Here is a 16,825-nt window from a genome sequence, read left to right as displayed (position 1 = left end):
AATTTATTACCAAAAACGAGTATTTCAAATATTAACTACAGGGGCTGGGAATGTGGCTTAGTGGTAGAGTGCTTGCTTAGCATGCATGAAGCCCTGAGTTCAATTCCTCAGTACCACATAAACAGAAAAGTAATAATGAAATTATATTTTAAAATATAATATTAGTGTAATCAAAACAAGTAAAATGCAACAAAACAAAGGAGAATTAAGTAATTTTGAACTGAAATTTTTCAATAAATGTGTATAGTGTGCATAGGTAAAAATAAAGCCCTAAGTCTAAAAAAAAGGGGGGTGATAACTTTCAGACAGTATTTCTACCACTTTATCATTAAACTGCTTGAAATTCTTAAGTACAGAGGCCTATCCAACCCTCTGAAAGCTGAAGAACTAACTACTCTATAAAGGAATTTCAAGGGATAATATAAAGCAAACTTAGCACAAGCAACCAGTATACTATATAATCAAAAGTTTTTGAAAATTACAAAAAAAACCCCTATATTATTGAGGAGTAGCTATTTAATTTTGAAATTACTCAGAAAACAATGGAGAGGAAATCAGGTACAAATTCCTTAGGAGACTTCTAAAAAAACAAAAGGACCACAGGGCCAGAAAGCCATCATAAAACTTGTTGATCAGAGAAACTCTATAGTTCCCCCCCTTCCCGCCCACCCCCCAAAAAGTTTGCCTGGTAAAAAACAATGAGCAAACCTCTCTGAAACTATACTTAAATCGTAGTGAAAATCCATGACTTATTTTTCCTTCAGGCTTAACCAAAGTATGTATGAAAAGGCTATCTGTTCATACACTCATCCCCATCTACATTTATTTACTTACACCACCCAATAAGTAGTTTTTTCAGGGCAAGAAACAGCACCTAGCTTGGATCTTCTTTCAGTTTCAATTGAAGAACCATTTATAAATAAATTGCAAAATGCAAAGGCAAGGTTTAAAGAACTACTGGTCTGAAACTAAGTAAAGATCAATTTAAGTGAAAATTTATTTTCAGTGCTGAGGACGAAGCCCAGGGCTTTGCACATGCTAGACAAGCACTCTATTACTTGAGCTACAGCCCTGGACCTTTCTTGGTGTTTTATTTTATTTTATTTTATTTTGCCAGTCCTGGGCTTGAGCTCAGGACCTGAGCACTGTCCTTGGACTTTCTCAAGGCTAGAGCTCTACCACTTAAGCCTCAGCACCATTTCCGGCTTTTTTCTATATATGTGGTGCCAAGGAATTGAACCCGGGTCTTTGTGCATGCTAGGCAAGCACTCTACTACTAGGCCAAACTCCCGGCCCTGGTGTTTTATTTTTTAAAAAGGGTTTCACTGCTATTTTTGTCAACAATGACCTAGAATTCACAACTGTCCTATTCCCTCCTCCTGAGTAGCTAGGATTGCAGACGTCTGCCACCACGTCCAGCTTAATTCTAAATGGTAAACTATTTTTCCTAAGAAAAAAGAAAAGTTGTAATTCTACTACTTTTCAATGTTAGATTTTACTTGTTCTTTAACAATTTAGTTAACAGACGTTACACTGAAAACCTGCTGCTTCAACTTAAGAAATTTCCATAAGATAGGAAATTCCCAGATAAATGTTGAAAATGATTCTAGAAAGCCTTTAAAAGCTACACAACTACATGTTTTTGTTTTTGTTTTTACCAGTTCCCTTTACTCTTTAAGAGGCAAAGGATATTAATTATAATACCTGATAGGAATCACTTCACTCATTATAAGGACTAAAGTTTGTGGGAATGTGATTTAGTTCATCTAAATAAAAGTCAATTTCAACCCCTTCTTACACATAAGGCTTGTACCATTGGGTTTATGCTCTTTATCCAGAAAAGGGTACAATCTCTCTAACCTGTGATATCTGTATAGTGACCTTTTGTGATTCTTGTAATCTCTCAAGATGAAGGGAACAATGTTTCTGTTTAAAAATAAAATAAAAGGTTAAGGCTAGATGGTACTAGATTGTATTTCACTAATTTTCAGAGGGAGCGAATTATTAGTATACACTTTCCAAATGTTGGAAATTTACAATATTAAAGTGATAACAATGCAAAGTACTCTCCTTTTTTTCTTTAACTGAAAGGGATATACATAATGACTAAGTCTTGGATGGGTTTTGTTACACTCCATTTCCACTTAAAAATGGCATGTTAAAGTTGAAACAGAAAGCCATAGTAGAGCATGCAATGCTTCACTTTGTACTTACAAGTCAGTTTAAATTTGAATACTAATTCTGTAATTTCCTCATAATGCAGTATTATCTTAGTTTTGTCATCAATGAGCTATAATACCTACCTCATCAAGTTGTTATAAAGATTAAATGAGATGATATATTGGAAGCCTTTAGGCAGACCAGTATTAAGCACAATAAGTGTCTATTATTATTAATAACATATTTAACCAAAATAAATTTTACTTTGAAAATCAATAATTTAAAATTTTGTGCTTATTTTGCTTTAACATTGCTTCTATTGCCTCAAATTAACTGAGAAGTTCCTCTTCAACTGCTACCTCATTATAAAGGACAGAAAGAGTTCTTGTCCTAATTTTGTTGTTTAGAATTAGCTTTTGTTCCAGTTTTTACCAATGAGTCTGTGTCTGTGTGAATTTGGCTCTCTGAATCTCACTTTCCTTACAAAGACACTAATACATGACAGATGTGTTGAAAAGATCTAGGAAAGTCAATGGTCTTATCCTCCAGTGACTGATAGTGAGCTATACAAATTCTGAGGTTTATGCCTTCCATCTTAGTTTTATATATCAGGACAATATTCACTTCTAAATTCCAAAAATATACAGTAAATGATATAGTCAAGACTGTTCATCACCATGTACTTACAGCTACAACTGTAAATGGGATTTTAAACAATCATGTGTTTTTTATAAATGAGAGAAAACTGTAACAATGGCACATTTAAAAAATTATCTAACTTAAATCTTCATAATTTAATGTAAGCTTGTGCCAACCACTTTATGGAGAAGGGTTTTTTTCTCTGAATCAACAAATACGCTATTACTCAATCAAATATTCTCCAACTAGTTTTTCAAAACCTGTAATAATTTTCAGTTAAATGAGCAGTCATTTTCAATAGTCATTTCATTCAAAATTAAGGTTAAGATCATTTTTATAATAAAGTATAATATCTCCATTACTAATGTGCATGAACTTTGTTAATTTCTGGCTTTTGGTTAGTTAACTTCATATAAAAGTCTTATTGATAAAAAAAAAAAAGTCTTATTGATTTTTGACCCTAACAGGGCAGGCTTTGAACAGAAAATCCTCAGGTCTCAGTCTCCTGGGTAATTAGGAGTACAGGCCTGAGTGAGCAGTGCCTAGTAAACTTTGTGGGACAAAAGGGAAATTCTACTCACTGCAAGAAAATCCTCATTGACATTTCAGTAAGCCACAAGTACTTGAAACTCATGATCCTAATGGTTTAGCTAGTCTAGTCTCTATTGGGAAATGACATGTGTTCTTGTTCTGGTCACTCTGTACCTGAAATACTTCTCCATAATCTAAACGCTTAATTAGCACCTCCATTTGTTCCTCTTCTTTTTCTCTTTTTATCACAATTATCAGTGATCCCTTGGAAAGTAGTAAGGGTCTTCCTGCTATTTCCCTGTTGCAATACTTATATGGCTATAATCCTCTGGTTGAGCAGGAAGCAGGTCATTACCCTTACTTACATAAGCAAAAGAGATCTGAAGAGTGAAAAATTTGAATAGCAGACAAATTCTTTTTCCTTATAGAAACAGCCTATGGAGGGTGGCTGAGGGATGGTGAGGTTTGAAGCACCTGGAAATAACTGGGTCCTCAGTGTGGCTCAGTGACCGTGTCCATCAGACAAAAAGTAACAACTGGGGGAACTCAATTGACTTTAGTGGTCAACAGTCAGGTTAGATATCCTGCAATTCATAAACTAGCCCTAAATAACAAGCTGGTAAGACTCAAATGTTCTACTGTAGTTGACTAATTAAAAAATCTAAATCTGAAAGTTAACTGCTTTAAACATATTTTTGCTTAATATTACAATGTTGCCCTTCTAGGAATACTACTTGCATATAAGATAACTGTATATTTTACCTAGTTAACACATTTGTGAAAAATCGCACTACCAATGACAATTCCAAAACACTGCTATACTTGGGTTTGCCCAAAAAATATCCCTGTGCACTAACTATAAGTGAAAACTAATTTGATATTGTCAATTAGGAAACGAAAGAATTTATTGAAAATGCTTCATGGAGGCCGGGAGCATGGCCTAGAGATAGAGTGCTTGCCTAGCACGCATGAAGCCTGGGTTTGATTCCTTGGTACCACACACACAGAAAAAGCCAGAAGTGGTGCTGTGGCTCAAGTGTTAGAACTTTATCTAGCCTTGAGGAAAGCCCAAGGACAGTGCTCAAGCCCTGAGTTCAGTCCCCAAGACTAGAAAAAAAAAAAAAGGTATATGGACTTTCACGCCCAGGCTGACTTTGAACTGTGATCCTCAGATCTCAGCCTCCTAAGTAGCTATGACTACAGGTGTGAGCCACCAGTGCCCAGCTTAAAGTTTTTATCCGTTTTATTTTAAACCTAACAGATTCATATTAGACACATCTAAATCCTCTATTTTTTAGTGTAATGATATCTGTGTGTTTGAAATTTGTTATTTTATAATAAAGTACTATTATTTCTCTTCTAAAAGATTTTTTTTTTGAGGGGTGTAGGTAGTAAAGTCTGAACTCAAGATTTATTCAGTTGGGGTTCTTTCTCCTGAAGTGGTACACCTGTAGCCCTGCTTATTGCTGATTATTTTGGACATACAGTATACTGAATTTTTCTGCCTGGGCTAGCCTCAAAACTGCTATACTTCAAAGTATACTTTGAATAGCTAGGATTACAGTGTCTTGTTAGGTTAAAGCATTTCTATAGTTTGTCACTAAGTAGAGTTGCTATACACAGGTATTATTATAACACACACACATAATAGTGTATGTCTTTATTTGTTCAGTTCATTTGGTTTGGTTGGTTGGTTTTGGTGTTGGGGACTGAACCATACACATGCTAAGTATACACTTCACAGTGAGCTAGACCCAACCTGGTTACCACATACATGCTAAGTATACATGCTGAATATATATTCCACAATGAGCTAGACCAAAACTGGTTACAGTTTTGTAAATTTCATTTCAGAATAGTTAATTACAAAATACAAAATGAGGGCCAGGAGTATGACCTAGTGGTAGAGTGCTTGCCTAGCATGCACAAAGTCCTGGGTTCAATTCCTTGCTACCACATATACAGAAAAGGCCAGAAATGGCACTATGGCTCAAGTGACAAAGCACTAACCTTGAGCAAAAAATGTCCAAGGACAATGCCCAGGCCCTGAGTTTGAACTCAGGACTGGCAAAAAAAAAAAATGCAAAATGAATTTAATCAGAGAAGAGTCAATGATTTAAACCAGAGTAAGGACAATGTATTACTTCAGAAAAAGACATGCTATCATGATTCAGGGCTAGAATGTCATAAGCACTAACAGAGCACTAACAGAAAATTTCCAGGGCAAACAGTGGTATCACTGAAAAGAAACATATTTATTATTGATTACATGAGCTTTTATAAAAGTTGCTGGATTCTGTATAGCAACTGTATACACAAAGTTTGGTAGTAAAATATCCGAAAACAAAAACCTCATTGAAGCTAGGCAGTAGCTCTTGCCTAAATCCTACCTATTCAGGAGGCTGAGATCTGAGGATCGTGTTTCCAAGCCAGCAGGGGCAGTAAAATACCTGAGACTCTTTTTATCCAATTAACTACCAGAAAACTAGAAGTGATGCTGTGGCTCAAAGTAGTTGAGTGCTAGCCTTGAGGGAAAAAAGCTTAGGGATAGCACAAGGCCCTGAGTTAAAGCCTTACAACTGACAAAATTTTAATTAAAAACAAACACCTCATTGAATAGGACAACACTGAAGAAACTGCCCCCCATCACCCTGCACTTATCAACAGCTTTCACAAGCAGTCAAAAACATCAGAACAATTTAAGAAACTTGAACACAGCTCAAAGACCTCAGGAACCTATGAAATGGTGAAACAAATCATATATTTCTTGGGTACATATTTAAAAACTCAGTTCAATCCAAGCTATGCTTCTTATGGAAGAAATTATAAAAAGAAATCTTAACACAATGCTCTCATATTAAATTGTTGTGCTTTCTTAAACATTTGTAAAGTATATTTGCAACTAAATCATTCAATTTCATGAATTTTAATGTTTTTATAACTGAAATGAGTCTCATTGTTTTAAACACATGATACCTTCAGGAAAAGACTACTAACTATTGTACTTGTGAACAATTAGTTCAGGATCACCTATAGCTGTTTTCCTAATGTTTTCCATTTATACCATTTCACTATTTACTTGTTACTGATCTGATTTTTTTTTTTTTTTGCCAGTCCTGGGTCTTGAACTCAGGGCCTAGGCGCTGTCCTTGGGCTTTCTCAAGGCTAGAACTTTACCACTTCAGCCACAGCACCATTTCTGACTCTTTTCTATGTATGTAGTACTGAGGAGCACCATTTCTGATTTTTTTCTATGTATGTAGTACCGAGGAATTGAACCTAGGTCTCTGTGCATGCTAGGCAAACACTCCACCACTAGGCTAAACTTCTGGCCCCTGACCTGAAAATCTTTTAAAATATACCATTTTTAGTCATTTTCTAAAATTCTATGGGAAAAAACCCACACTGATTGCTAAACTACATAATAACATTAACAAAATTAAAAAAAATAACATTCTTTGGGAGATCACATTTGATCTAGAAGCAATCCTCTTCAATACATAAGTATATGGTAAATGACTAGACAATGAGGAAACAAGCTTAAAATTGGAAAGAAATGACTAAAACTAAACCTTAATCACATATTTAATAGAAGCATTTTTAGGCCAAACTTGTAGGGGGTGGGGGAAAGGGGAACAGAACGGATGAAGAGAGGAATATTGGGCAATTACAGTCACAATACTCAATGTATGTATGTGTACATTGTATATACATAGGTGAGAATGAAATGAGAAGAGGTGACACTGTTCATTATAGTGCACTGTTGAAATCCCTTCGTATAACAATTTAAGAACAAAACATAAAACAAAACCAGGCACAGTCACACCTGTAATCCTGGCTACTCAGAGGCTGAGATCTTAGGATCATAGTTCAGCCCAGGCCCAATACTCAAGCCCCATGACCCCGTCCCAACAAAAAAATTCAAACAAAAAAGCCAAACTTGCTATGATATAGACAGAATCCCATTAATAAAGAAAAATGATACTTAACCATCAAGTCTGAAATCACTACTAACATAAAAAGGCTGACTAGGCCGGGAGTTTGGCCTAGTGGTAGAGTGGTTGCCTAGCATGCAGGAAGACCAGGGTTCGATTCCTCAGTACCACATACATATATATAGAAAAGGCCAGAAATGGTGCTATGGTTCAAGTGCTTGAGAAAGCCCGAGGACAGCGCTCAGGCCCTGATTTCAAGGCCCAGGACTGGCAAAAAAAAGGCAAATGACCACAGTATATTTTGTTTATGTAAAATAGAACACCAAAACCTACTAAAATAAAAAGGTTTTGAAGAATTAGGCTGTATATGCAAAAAGGCAATAATGAGCAAGATACTTAGTTCTAAACATTACTAGCAAATGGCATAAATGAAGGAACATACATTTGCATAGTTTGTGTCCCCAAAACAGCCAATCTCTGAAAGATACTTCTTTAACTATATATGTCTCCTGGTACATGGATATACCCTCAGTAGAATATGTAAGGCTCTTTTCCTTGAGGTATTTTAAGAATTAAAAACACGTAATGATTGAAGACTGCCAAACGTGGTTTACTTCTGCATCTCAGTCAAAAGTTCATGAAGAACAGATCAGGGTGGCTCATACCTGTAATCCTAGCTACTCAGGAGGTTGAGATCTGAGGATCACAGTTCAAAGTCAGCCCAGGCACTAAAGTCCATTGACACTCATCTCCAATTAATCACTAGAAAACCAGATGTGGTGCTATGGCTCAAAAGGTAGGATGGTAGCCTTAAACTGAAGAGCTCAGTGACAGTAGCCAGGCCCAGAGTTCAAGCCCCACAACCGACAAAAAAAAACCTCATAAAGAGGTAAATGTGGATTATTATTATTATTTTTTTTTTGCCGGTCCTGGGCTTGAGCTCAGGGCCTGAGCACTGTCCTTGGATTTTCTCAAGGCTAGAGCTCTACCACTTGAGCCTCAGCACCACTTCCAGCTTTTTTCTATGTATGTGGTACCGAGGAACCGAACCCAGGTCTTTGTGCATGCTAGGCAAGCATTCAACCACTAGGCCAAACTCCCGGTCAGTAAATGTGGATTATTACTAATAACAGAAATTAAAGTTCAAGAAAAAAAAAATCTCTTGCTTTGTTTGGCGACAAGCTGTTAGATATCTTGGTGGAAAAGTTTTGAAAAGTGTAGCTTCAGAGAGTTTCAAGAGGGCAATGTACTGTCTTAAGAGTCATGTTATATAGAAATGAGCACATTAAAATGTGTCATTACTTGCTTATTCAAACAACTCAATATTCTTCCATCATGATTAATTCCCTTAAAGCTCCATGTCCCCAAAGAAGTACTTTAACAGAAACACTTACTTAGGAAACCAATTTAATCCAAGGTGCTCTGTCTTGGAATATAATATTCTTTCTACCATGTCATAAAGTGGTCTCCAAGGTAACTCCAAATCATCTCTTGAAAGAAGCTCTTTTTTCCTAAATTAAAAAGAGAAATATCGCTGGGAGGTTAGTCTAGTGGTAGAGTGCTTGCCTAGCATGCACGAAGACCGGGGTTCGATTCTTCAATCCCACATACATAGAAAAAGCCAGAAGTGGGGCTGAGGTGCAACAGGTAAAGTGCTAGCCTTGAGAAAGTCCAAGGATAGTGCTCAGGCCCTGAGATCAAGCCCAGGACAATATCGAGGAAGTGGTGCTGTCTCAAGGGGTAGAGTGCTCAGCCACAGCCCCCAGGTCCAGAGTTCAAGCCCCACAACCGACAAAAAAAAAAAAAAAAGAATTCTAATTAATAGGGACAAAGGGAAGAAAAAGCTGGGTGTCAGTGGTGTCACACCTGTAATTCTAGCTGCTCAGGAGGCTGAGATCTGAAGATCATGGTTTCTCCCAGCCCAGGCAGTAAATTTAGACTCTTATTTCCAATTAAGCACCAGAAAACTAGAAGTGGAGCTATAGCTCCAAGTGGTAGAGCACTAGCCTTGAATGAAAATGGCACAGGGACAATACTCAGGCCCTAAGTTAAAGCCCTGCGACTGACAATTTGTTTATTTGACATAGGGAAGGGAAGGGGGGAAACAAAGAGATTGGGAAAATGTGGGGGGAGGGAAAGAGGGACAAAACATGATAAGGAGTATCAGTGTTTGAGAAGTAATGCACCCACTACCTAAGGAATATAACTGTAACCCCTCTATACAATATCCCAACAATAAAATTTTAAAAATATAGAGGGCGTGTACATTTGTGTAACCATTGCAAGATAAATGTCATACTTTTTGTACACTACTTTTTTTGTTGTTTTGTTTTGCGGGTCTTGGGGCTTGAACTCAGCCTGGGTGATATCCCTGACCTCTTCAGCTCAAGGCTACCACCCTACCCTTGAGCCAAGTCCCACTTCTCATTTTCTAGAGGTTAACTGGAGTTAAAGAGTCTCAGGTCCTTTTGTACTCAGGCTGGCTTTGAACCTTGATCCTCAGATCTTAGCCTCCTGATTAACTAGGATTATAGGTGTGAGCCACTACTGCCCGGCTTTGTACACTACTTCTAAGACAAGAATATGACACCTGTATCTACAGGGACTTATAATGTATATGGTGGAAATAATTAACATAAATAAAACAATCAGCGTCAGGAATCCATGGTTCATTCCTATAATCCTAGCTACTCAGGAAGCTGAGCTTGGGTAGGAATGTCCATGAGCCTTTCTCTAATTGTCACTAAAAAGTCAGAAGTGGAGATGCGGCTCAAGTGGTAGGATACTATACTTGAGGGCAAAAGCTCAGGGACAATGCCCAGGCCCTGAGTTCAAGGCCAAGAATTGGCATACAAAAAACATAAAATAATCTGACAACATACAGTTAATTGTGTGCTATAAAAGATAAGGCAGCCATGGAGCCAGGAGTTTGGCCTATTGGTAGAGTGCTTGCCTAGCATGCACAAATACCCAGGTTCGATTCCTTGGTACCACATACATAGAAAAAAGCCGGAAGTAGTGCTGAGGCTCAAATGTTAGAGCTCTAGCCTTGAGAAGGTCTAAGGACAGTGCTCAGGCCCTGAGCCCAAACCCAAGACTGGCAAAAAAAAAAAAAAAAAAAAGATAAGGCAGCCAGGCACAGTGGCTTATGCCTGTAATCTTAGCTACTCAGGAGGCTGAGATCTGAGGATTAAGGTTCAAAGCCTGCACTGGCAAAAAAGAACCTGAGACTTATCTCCAATTAACCTCTAGAAAACTGAAGTAAGGCTTGTCTCAAAGGTAGGGCAATAGCCTTGAATGTGCCGAAATATCCAGCTGAAATTTTATTTTCAGCTGAAACTTTTAATAAAAATATACAATCAAGTTTATGACGTTTCATGTGATCGTTCCCAAATTGGTTCTCATTCCCTAAAACCTTAAATAAGATTTCCTTACAGAAATTACAGAAAATTGACTTACTTTAATAAATTGATCAAGAGACGGGCAAATCCCTGCATCATGCTGATTTCCAGTTTGGGAATTGATACCAGCTCATACAATAACTTAATAAAAAGAACATGATCTTCTTTGCTAAATTTTCTCCCATAAAGTCGAATATACCTGCACAGAAAAATAGAAAAGTTTTTTTTTTAAATATAGTTTTATACTCATTGTTTTTGCTGTATTATCCAAATGTTTGTAAAGAGATAAATATAATGGATTGATTAACCTGAGAAATGAGGGAAATCCTGTTATGCTTAACTAACATGGAAAAACCTTAAGTAAAATAACACAATTACAAATGGAGAAACACTATGGAGTTCCTCGCGTCCGCGCAAGTTCGTGCGTGCGTGCGTGCGTGCGTGCGTGTGTGTGTGTGTGTTCCAGTATCTTGAATTCAGTGCCTGGGGGAAGAGCATGAAGCCTTAAGTTGGAGTCACAGTACCAGCACATACACAAAATTTTTTTTAGCTGTCATGGAGCTTGAATGCAGGACTTGAGCACTGTCCCTGAATTTTGTTTTGCTCAAGGTTAGACAGAGCTCTACTATTCTGAGCTACAAGCTCCACTTCTAGTTTTCTGGTGGTTACCTAGAGGCAAGAGTCTCAGGGACTTTTCTGCCTAGCTGGCTTTGAACCATGATCCTCAGATCTCAGCCTCCTGAGTAACTAGGATTATAGGCTTGAGCCACTAGTGCCTGGCTCACATGTAATTTTTTATTATTCTCATCTTATACAGCAAAGAATCATTGTGAACTTTAGTCAAGAGAATACAAATATGTAATTTAGTAATAAACAACATAATGGCAACTGAACTATCATCAGCATTTAATGCTCAAGTAAAATACTATGTCATTATAGAGTCTTAACTGGCCTTTTGTCATAAGTAACTTATAATGAGCTCCTCTATATCTTTCCTTTATTAAGCAAATAATTTAAAACGTTTTCCTGAAAGTGCTTAAAGGCACCATACCACAACACAAAGTAAACAGACCTGGTGCCAGTGGCTCATGCCTGTAATCCTAGCTACTCAGGATTACGGTTCAAAACCAGCCGGGCAGGGGTACAGAAGTCAGTGTGACTCTATCACCAATTAACCACAGTGAGACTATCTCCAAGTAACCACCAGAAAATCAGAAGTAGCACTGTGGCTCAAGTGGTAGAGTGCTTTTGGTCATGTATTTTGAGAAGGTAAAAAGGGCACAGAAGGGACAAAGGTTGAACAAATGTAACAGTGGTACTCACTAGATACTATGTCAAAAATAAACTAGACAATTTGTGAGTGGGTATAGGAGGGAAAAACTGGGAGAACGCAAGAGAAAGGATGACAGTGTCTAAAAAAAATGTACTTATTTATTACCTTATGTAGCTGTGACCCCTCCATGAATCACCCATTAATAATAATTAAAACTTTTTTAAACCTAAAATGTAAAAATTATTAATCACAGTATATTTAAGAAGTTGGAACGCTGGGCGCAATGGCTCACACCTACCATTCAGGAGGCTGAGATCTGAGGATCACAGTTCAAAGCCAGCCCAGGCACTGAAGTTCGTGAAACTATCTTCAATTAACCACTAGAAAACTGGAAGTGGCACTGTGGCTCAAGGGGTAGGGAAGTAGCCTTGAACTGAAGAGCTCAGGGACAACACCCAGGCCCAGAGTTCAAGTCCCACGACAGACCAAAAAAAAAAAAAAAGTTGTTAAAAGTAATTGCCCCAAATTTTCTTAGATTATTTGCCATCTAAAAACTTAAGCAACTTTGAAGTCCACAGAAAACAGAGCATTAAAATTAAGTTACTTATATGATCTTCAGCATTCCCCAACAGCTAAAAATCAAATTTACACTTAACCTCTTACGTTATGGTACCTCTTACGTTATGGTACCTAACTGCTTTGCAACCTTCCAGGAAGAAATGCCACAAATTATTAGTCCACTAAGAGCATCTTTTTCTTTTCCCCCAGATTTTGTGATGACAATGTAAAAATTTGAGGATATTGGTGGGAGGGAAATGGGGACCATGTCATGAGAAAGGGTATCAATGTTTGTGTAGTTATGCACCTTCTATCTGGTGAATATAATGTAGCCCTTCTATTAATCACAATAAAAAAATATAAAAAAATTTGAGAATACTGAGATCCTCAAATCTCAGACCCGAGTAAGATTACAGGAGTAAACTACCAGCAGCCAGCACAAAATTCAAATTTTAAGAGATGGAAAAGGTTAGATGAGGGACTCCCCAAAGGGAAAGAACTGATGGTCCTTGAGTTTAAGAGGCTTCTTTGCCCATAAAATCTTGACAATAACCAAAAAGCAGTTCTTTTCTCACTATAGGGGGACCAACAGCAAAGTACTTTCCATAAAAAATTAGTAAATTGATTTTCATGAAAATTAAAAGCTTTTATTTGTACTATGGCAACATAAAAATGAAAAGTCGTCAAATACTTAAAATATATGTATAATGTGACAAACAACCCATATTCCAATTACAAAAAGAACTCGTATAAAAAGCCAGTAAGGGGCCGGGAGTTGGACCTAGTGGTAGAGTGCTTGCCTAGCATGCAAGAAGCCCTGGGTTCCATTCCTTGGTACCACATATACAGAAAAAACTCAAGGGTTAGAGCTCTAGCTTTGATCTGAAGAGTCAGGAACAACGCCTGGGCCCAGAATTCAAGCCCCACTACTAAATAAAACATAGGCAAAGGGCCCAGTGTGCTGGTATATGATTGTAATCTCATTCTCAGGAGGCTGACACAGGAAGATAACAAATTCAAGGTCAGCAAGCCACAAGACTTGGACTCATTAAAATCCAAAGAGGGAGGGAAGACAAGTACTTTTCAAAAAACAACATTCAATATGCAACATCACTATTCAGCAAAAGATACTTAGCCTCCAAAAAGCAAAATAAAGTAACTATTCACACTGACTAAAATTATAAACAGAAATGTAACAGCTGCATGCTGGTGGCTCATGCCTGTAGTCCTAAACTGTTCTCAAGAAGCTGAGATATGAGGACTGAGAATGGAAGTCAATGTAGGCAGGGAAGTCTGTGAGACTGCAATTAGCCAGCTGTGGCTCAAAATGGTAGAGTGCTAGCCTTGAGTAAGGAAGTTCAAGAGCAGTTTCTAGGCCCCAATTTCAAACCCCAACAAGAACAAAAAAAGCATACCAAATAGTCTTTGTTTGACATAGCTCAGTGTACACCTAACTGTATACATAACTCAGTGTGATTGCTGGGTTATTGAACAGGCCTTTAATTAGCTTTCCTGAACACTGTCAAGCAGTTTTCCTAGAATACAGTGTTAGCTTTTTGTTACTATATAAATACCTGAGAAATCTCTAAGTTCTACCCCATGACTGGGTAGACCCATTGCTCTGAAATCTATGATGGAGGATAGTATTACATAATGATGGGAACATGTGCCAAAGTCAAGGTTGACTTGCAACAAAGGCAAGAAAGAGATCAAAGTCCCATAATCCCCTTGGAAGGCATGCCCCCAGTCACCTAAAACATCTTAATTGATCCTGTCTTTTAAAGCTTTTGTGTCTTCCCAATAGTCAAGTGTCAACCTTAGCTCTGTACTGGTAGCTCTCACTGTAATCCTAGCTACTCAGGAGACTGACATCTGAGGATCCATGTTCAAAGCTACCTCAAGCAGGAAAATCCCTGAAACTAACTTTCAATTAAGCATAAAAAAACCCTAAGTAGAGCTGTGGTTCACATGGAGAGTGCTAGCTAACCTTGAGCAAAAATGCTCAGGGTTAGTGCCCAGGACAACACAATGAAATTTTTAAAAATAAGTACAGGGCCAGGAGCATGGCCTAGTAGTAGAGTGCTTCCGTAGCATACATGAAGCTCCCTCTGGGTTCTATTCCTTGGTACTATATACACAGAAAAAGCCAGAAGTGGTACTGTGGCTCAAATGGTAGAACACTAGCCTTGAGAAAGCCCAAGGACAGTGCTCAGCCCCTGAGTTGAACCCCAGGACGTGCCAAAAAAAAAAAAGTACAAATGTATGCAAAAAATCTCAGTCATCCAAGGCCTGATGGCTCCCAGCTATAATCCTTGATATTCAGACTCAGGAAGTTAGTTGATGTCTGAAGATCATAGTTCAAAGCTAGCCTAAGAAAAATATGCTCCCGAGCCTTACTGCTCAAAGCTGGCACTTAAGTCACTACACTTAAGTCACATCCCATCCCTACTACTTCTAGATTTTTTTGGTGGGTCACTGTAGATGAGTCTCTCAAGACTTTGCTGCCTGGGATAACTTTGAACTACAATCCTCAGACCTCAACCTCCAGAGTAGCTAAGAACAAGGCATTATTATTTGTTTAAAATCTATATTCTTGGAGCTAGGCGCAGTGGCTCACGTCTATAATCCTAGCTACTCAGGAGGCTGAGATGTGAGGATCAAGGATCAAAGACAGCCTAGGCACAAAAGGACCAGAGACTCTTATCTCCAATTAACCTCTAAAACGGGAAGTGAGGCTTGGCTCAAAAGTAGGGTGGTAGACTTGAGCTGAAGAACTCAGGGACAGCACCTAGGCTTTGTTCAAGCCCCATGACCCACTCAAAAAAAAAAAAAAGTATGTTAGTATGTTCTTAGAAGGGCCATCTGAGACTTTAGTTCATCAAAAATAATAATAATGATGATGATGATGATGATGATGATGATGATGATGTCAGGGTTAGCCAAGCACCAATGGCTCACAACTGTAGCCCTAATTACTCAGGAGGCTAGCAACTGGCAAAAAAAAAAAACAGAACAGCAGCAGCAACAGAAAATAGAACTCTAACATTAGTATCTATGCATGCATACATCATTACTATATGTTGAGGGTGGAGGGTTAGACTTCAAAACAGCATATTGTAAGGATGAAAAGAACATGAACAAGGGATAAGAGTATACTAAAAGGAAGCAAATGCTAAACTAAACATTGGCCAAATATGGAAGCCAACTTCAAGATTCCAAATGGAACATTTATAGCAAGAGCTGCTTTGCTTGGACTTTCCAGTGGAGTTCTCAACATATGTACACCTTTTTTTGTTACTGCTGCTGTTTGCTCACTTTTATTAACTTGTTCTCAGTTGGCTGTTTATAGAAAAGGAAACTTTGATCTTATTTTCAATAAAGGTTAGAGGAAAAAAAAACAGATTTGGATATTAAATTAGAAAGGAAAGGAGTCTAACTGGAAATGAATCACATTTAATACAAAAAGCTATTTCTCAGACTAGGAGTTTGGCCTAGTGGTAGAGTGCTTGCCTAGCATGCATGAAGACCCAAGTTCGATTCCTTGGTACCACATACATAGAAAAAAGCCGGAAGTAGTGTTGAGGCTCAAGTGGTAGAGCTCTATCCTTGAGAAAGTCCAAGGACAGTGCTCAGCCCTGACCTCAAGCCCAGGACTGGCAAAAAAAAAAAAAAAAAAAAAAGGGTATTTCCCTTGCATCACAATTAGAAAATTTTTTTTTTTTTTTTTTTGATTGGGGCTTTTTTGTTTTGTTTTGTTTGGGTCATGGTGCTTAACTCTGGGCCTGGGTCCTGACCCTGAACTCTTCAGCTCAAGGCTACAGTCCTACCTCTGATGCAAACAGTACAAAAGCGAGGACTCAATACTTGCATATCCAATGTTATGGACATGGTATTGGAAATATAAAATAACTACATAGACATAAAAACCTATGACTCTACAGACATAATGTTTTATTTCATAAATATGTGCCTATGATATATAAACCCTTAGCCTAATTTTGATTATGTTCTAAAAACTAAGTGCCAGTGATTGTATACAGAAATTCCCTTCATGAACATTTGTTTGTTAAACATGTCATTTGAAATATGATGTAAAAATCAATGTTAATAAATTCTTTAATAAAAAATTTTTTAAAAATGTGGAGTGGCACTGATCTACTGGTTTCTATTGGCCCTTTTTCTAGCCTCAATGCAAGGCATTAAAGCACACTGGGCAGAATGATTTTTTTTAATTTAATAAATTCAGAACTCTTTCTTCTATATTACTGTATAGAACTATGAATGTCTGCTGTGTCCTAATGAACAAAAGTGTAGACTAAGAAAATGAG

At 37.7% G+C, this 16,825-nt stretch overlaps 1 protein-coding gene across 2 annotated transcripts in view; it reads right to left on the bottom strand.

Annotated features, from left to right (window-relative positions):
* Psme4 (proteasome activator subunit 4) overlaps window positions 1-16,825 on the bottom strand; it is a 99,179-nt gene that overhangs the window by 76,009 nt on the left and 6,345 nt on the right. Inside the window, exons 2-4 of one of the 2 annotated variants that reach the window (XM_090336925.1) lie at window positions 10,725-10,865; window positions 8,660-8,776; window positions 1,861-1,926 (exon numbers count right to left, since the gene is read on the bottom strand). In XM_090336925.1, coding sequence (XP_090193051.1) covers window positions 1,861-1,926; window positions 8,660-8,776; window positions 10,725-10,865 — 324 coding nt within the window. The remainder of the gene's footprint in view (window positions 1-1,860; window positions 1,927-8,659; window positions 8,777-10,724; window positions 10,866-16,825) is intronic. The other variant, XM_090336926.1, reaches the window with a different exon arrangement.

Source organism: Megascapheus bottae, chromosome 7 (assembly GCF_031878675.1).
Source record: "Megascapheus bottae isolate mThoBot1 chromosome 7, mThoBot2.hap1, whole genome shotgun sequence".
NCBI classification, from domain to species: domain Eukaryota; kingdom Metazoa; phylum Chordata; class Mammalia; order Rodentia; family Geomyidae; genus Megascapheus; species Megascapheus bottae.
The sequence above is the reverse complement of the archived record's forward strand: the minus strand, read 5'-3'. Positions and strand labels throughout refer to the sequence as shown.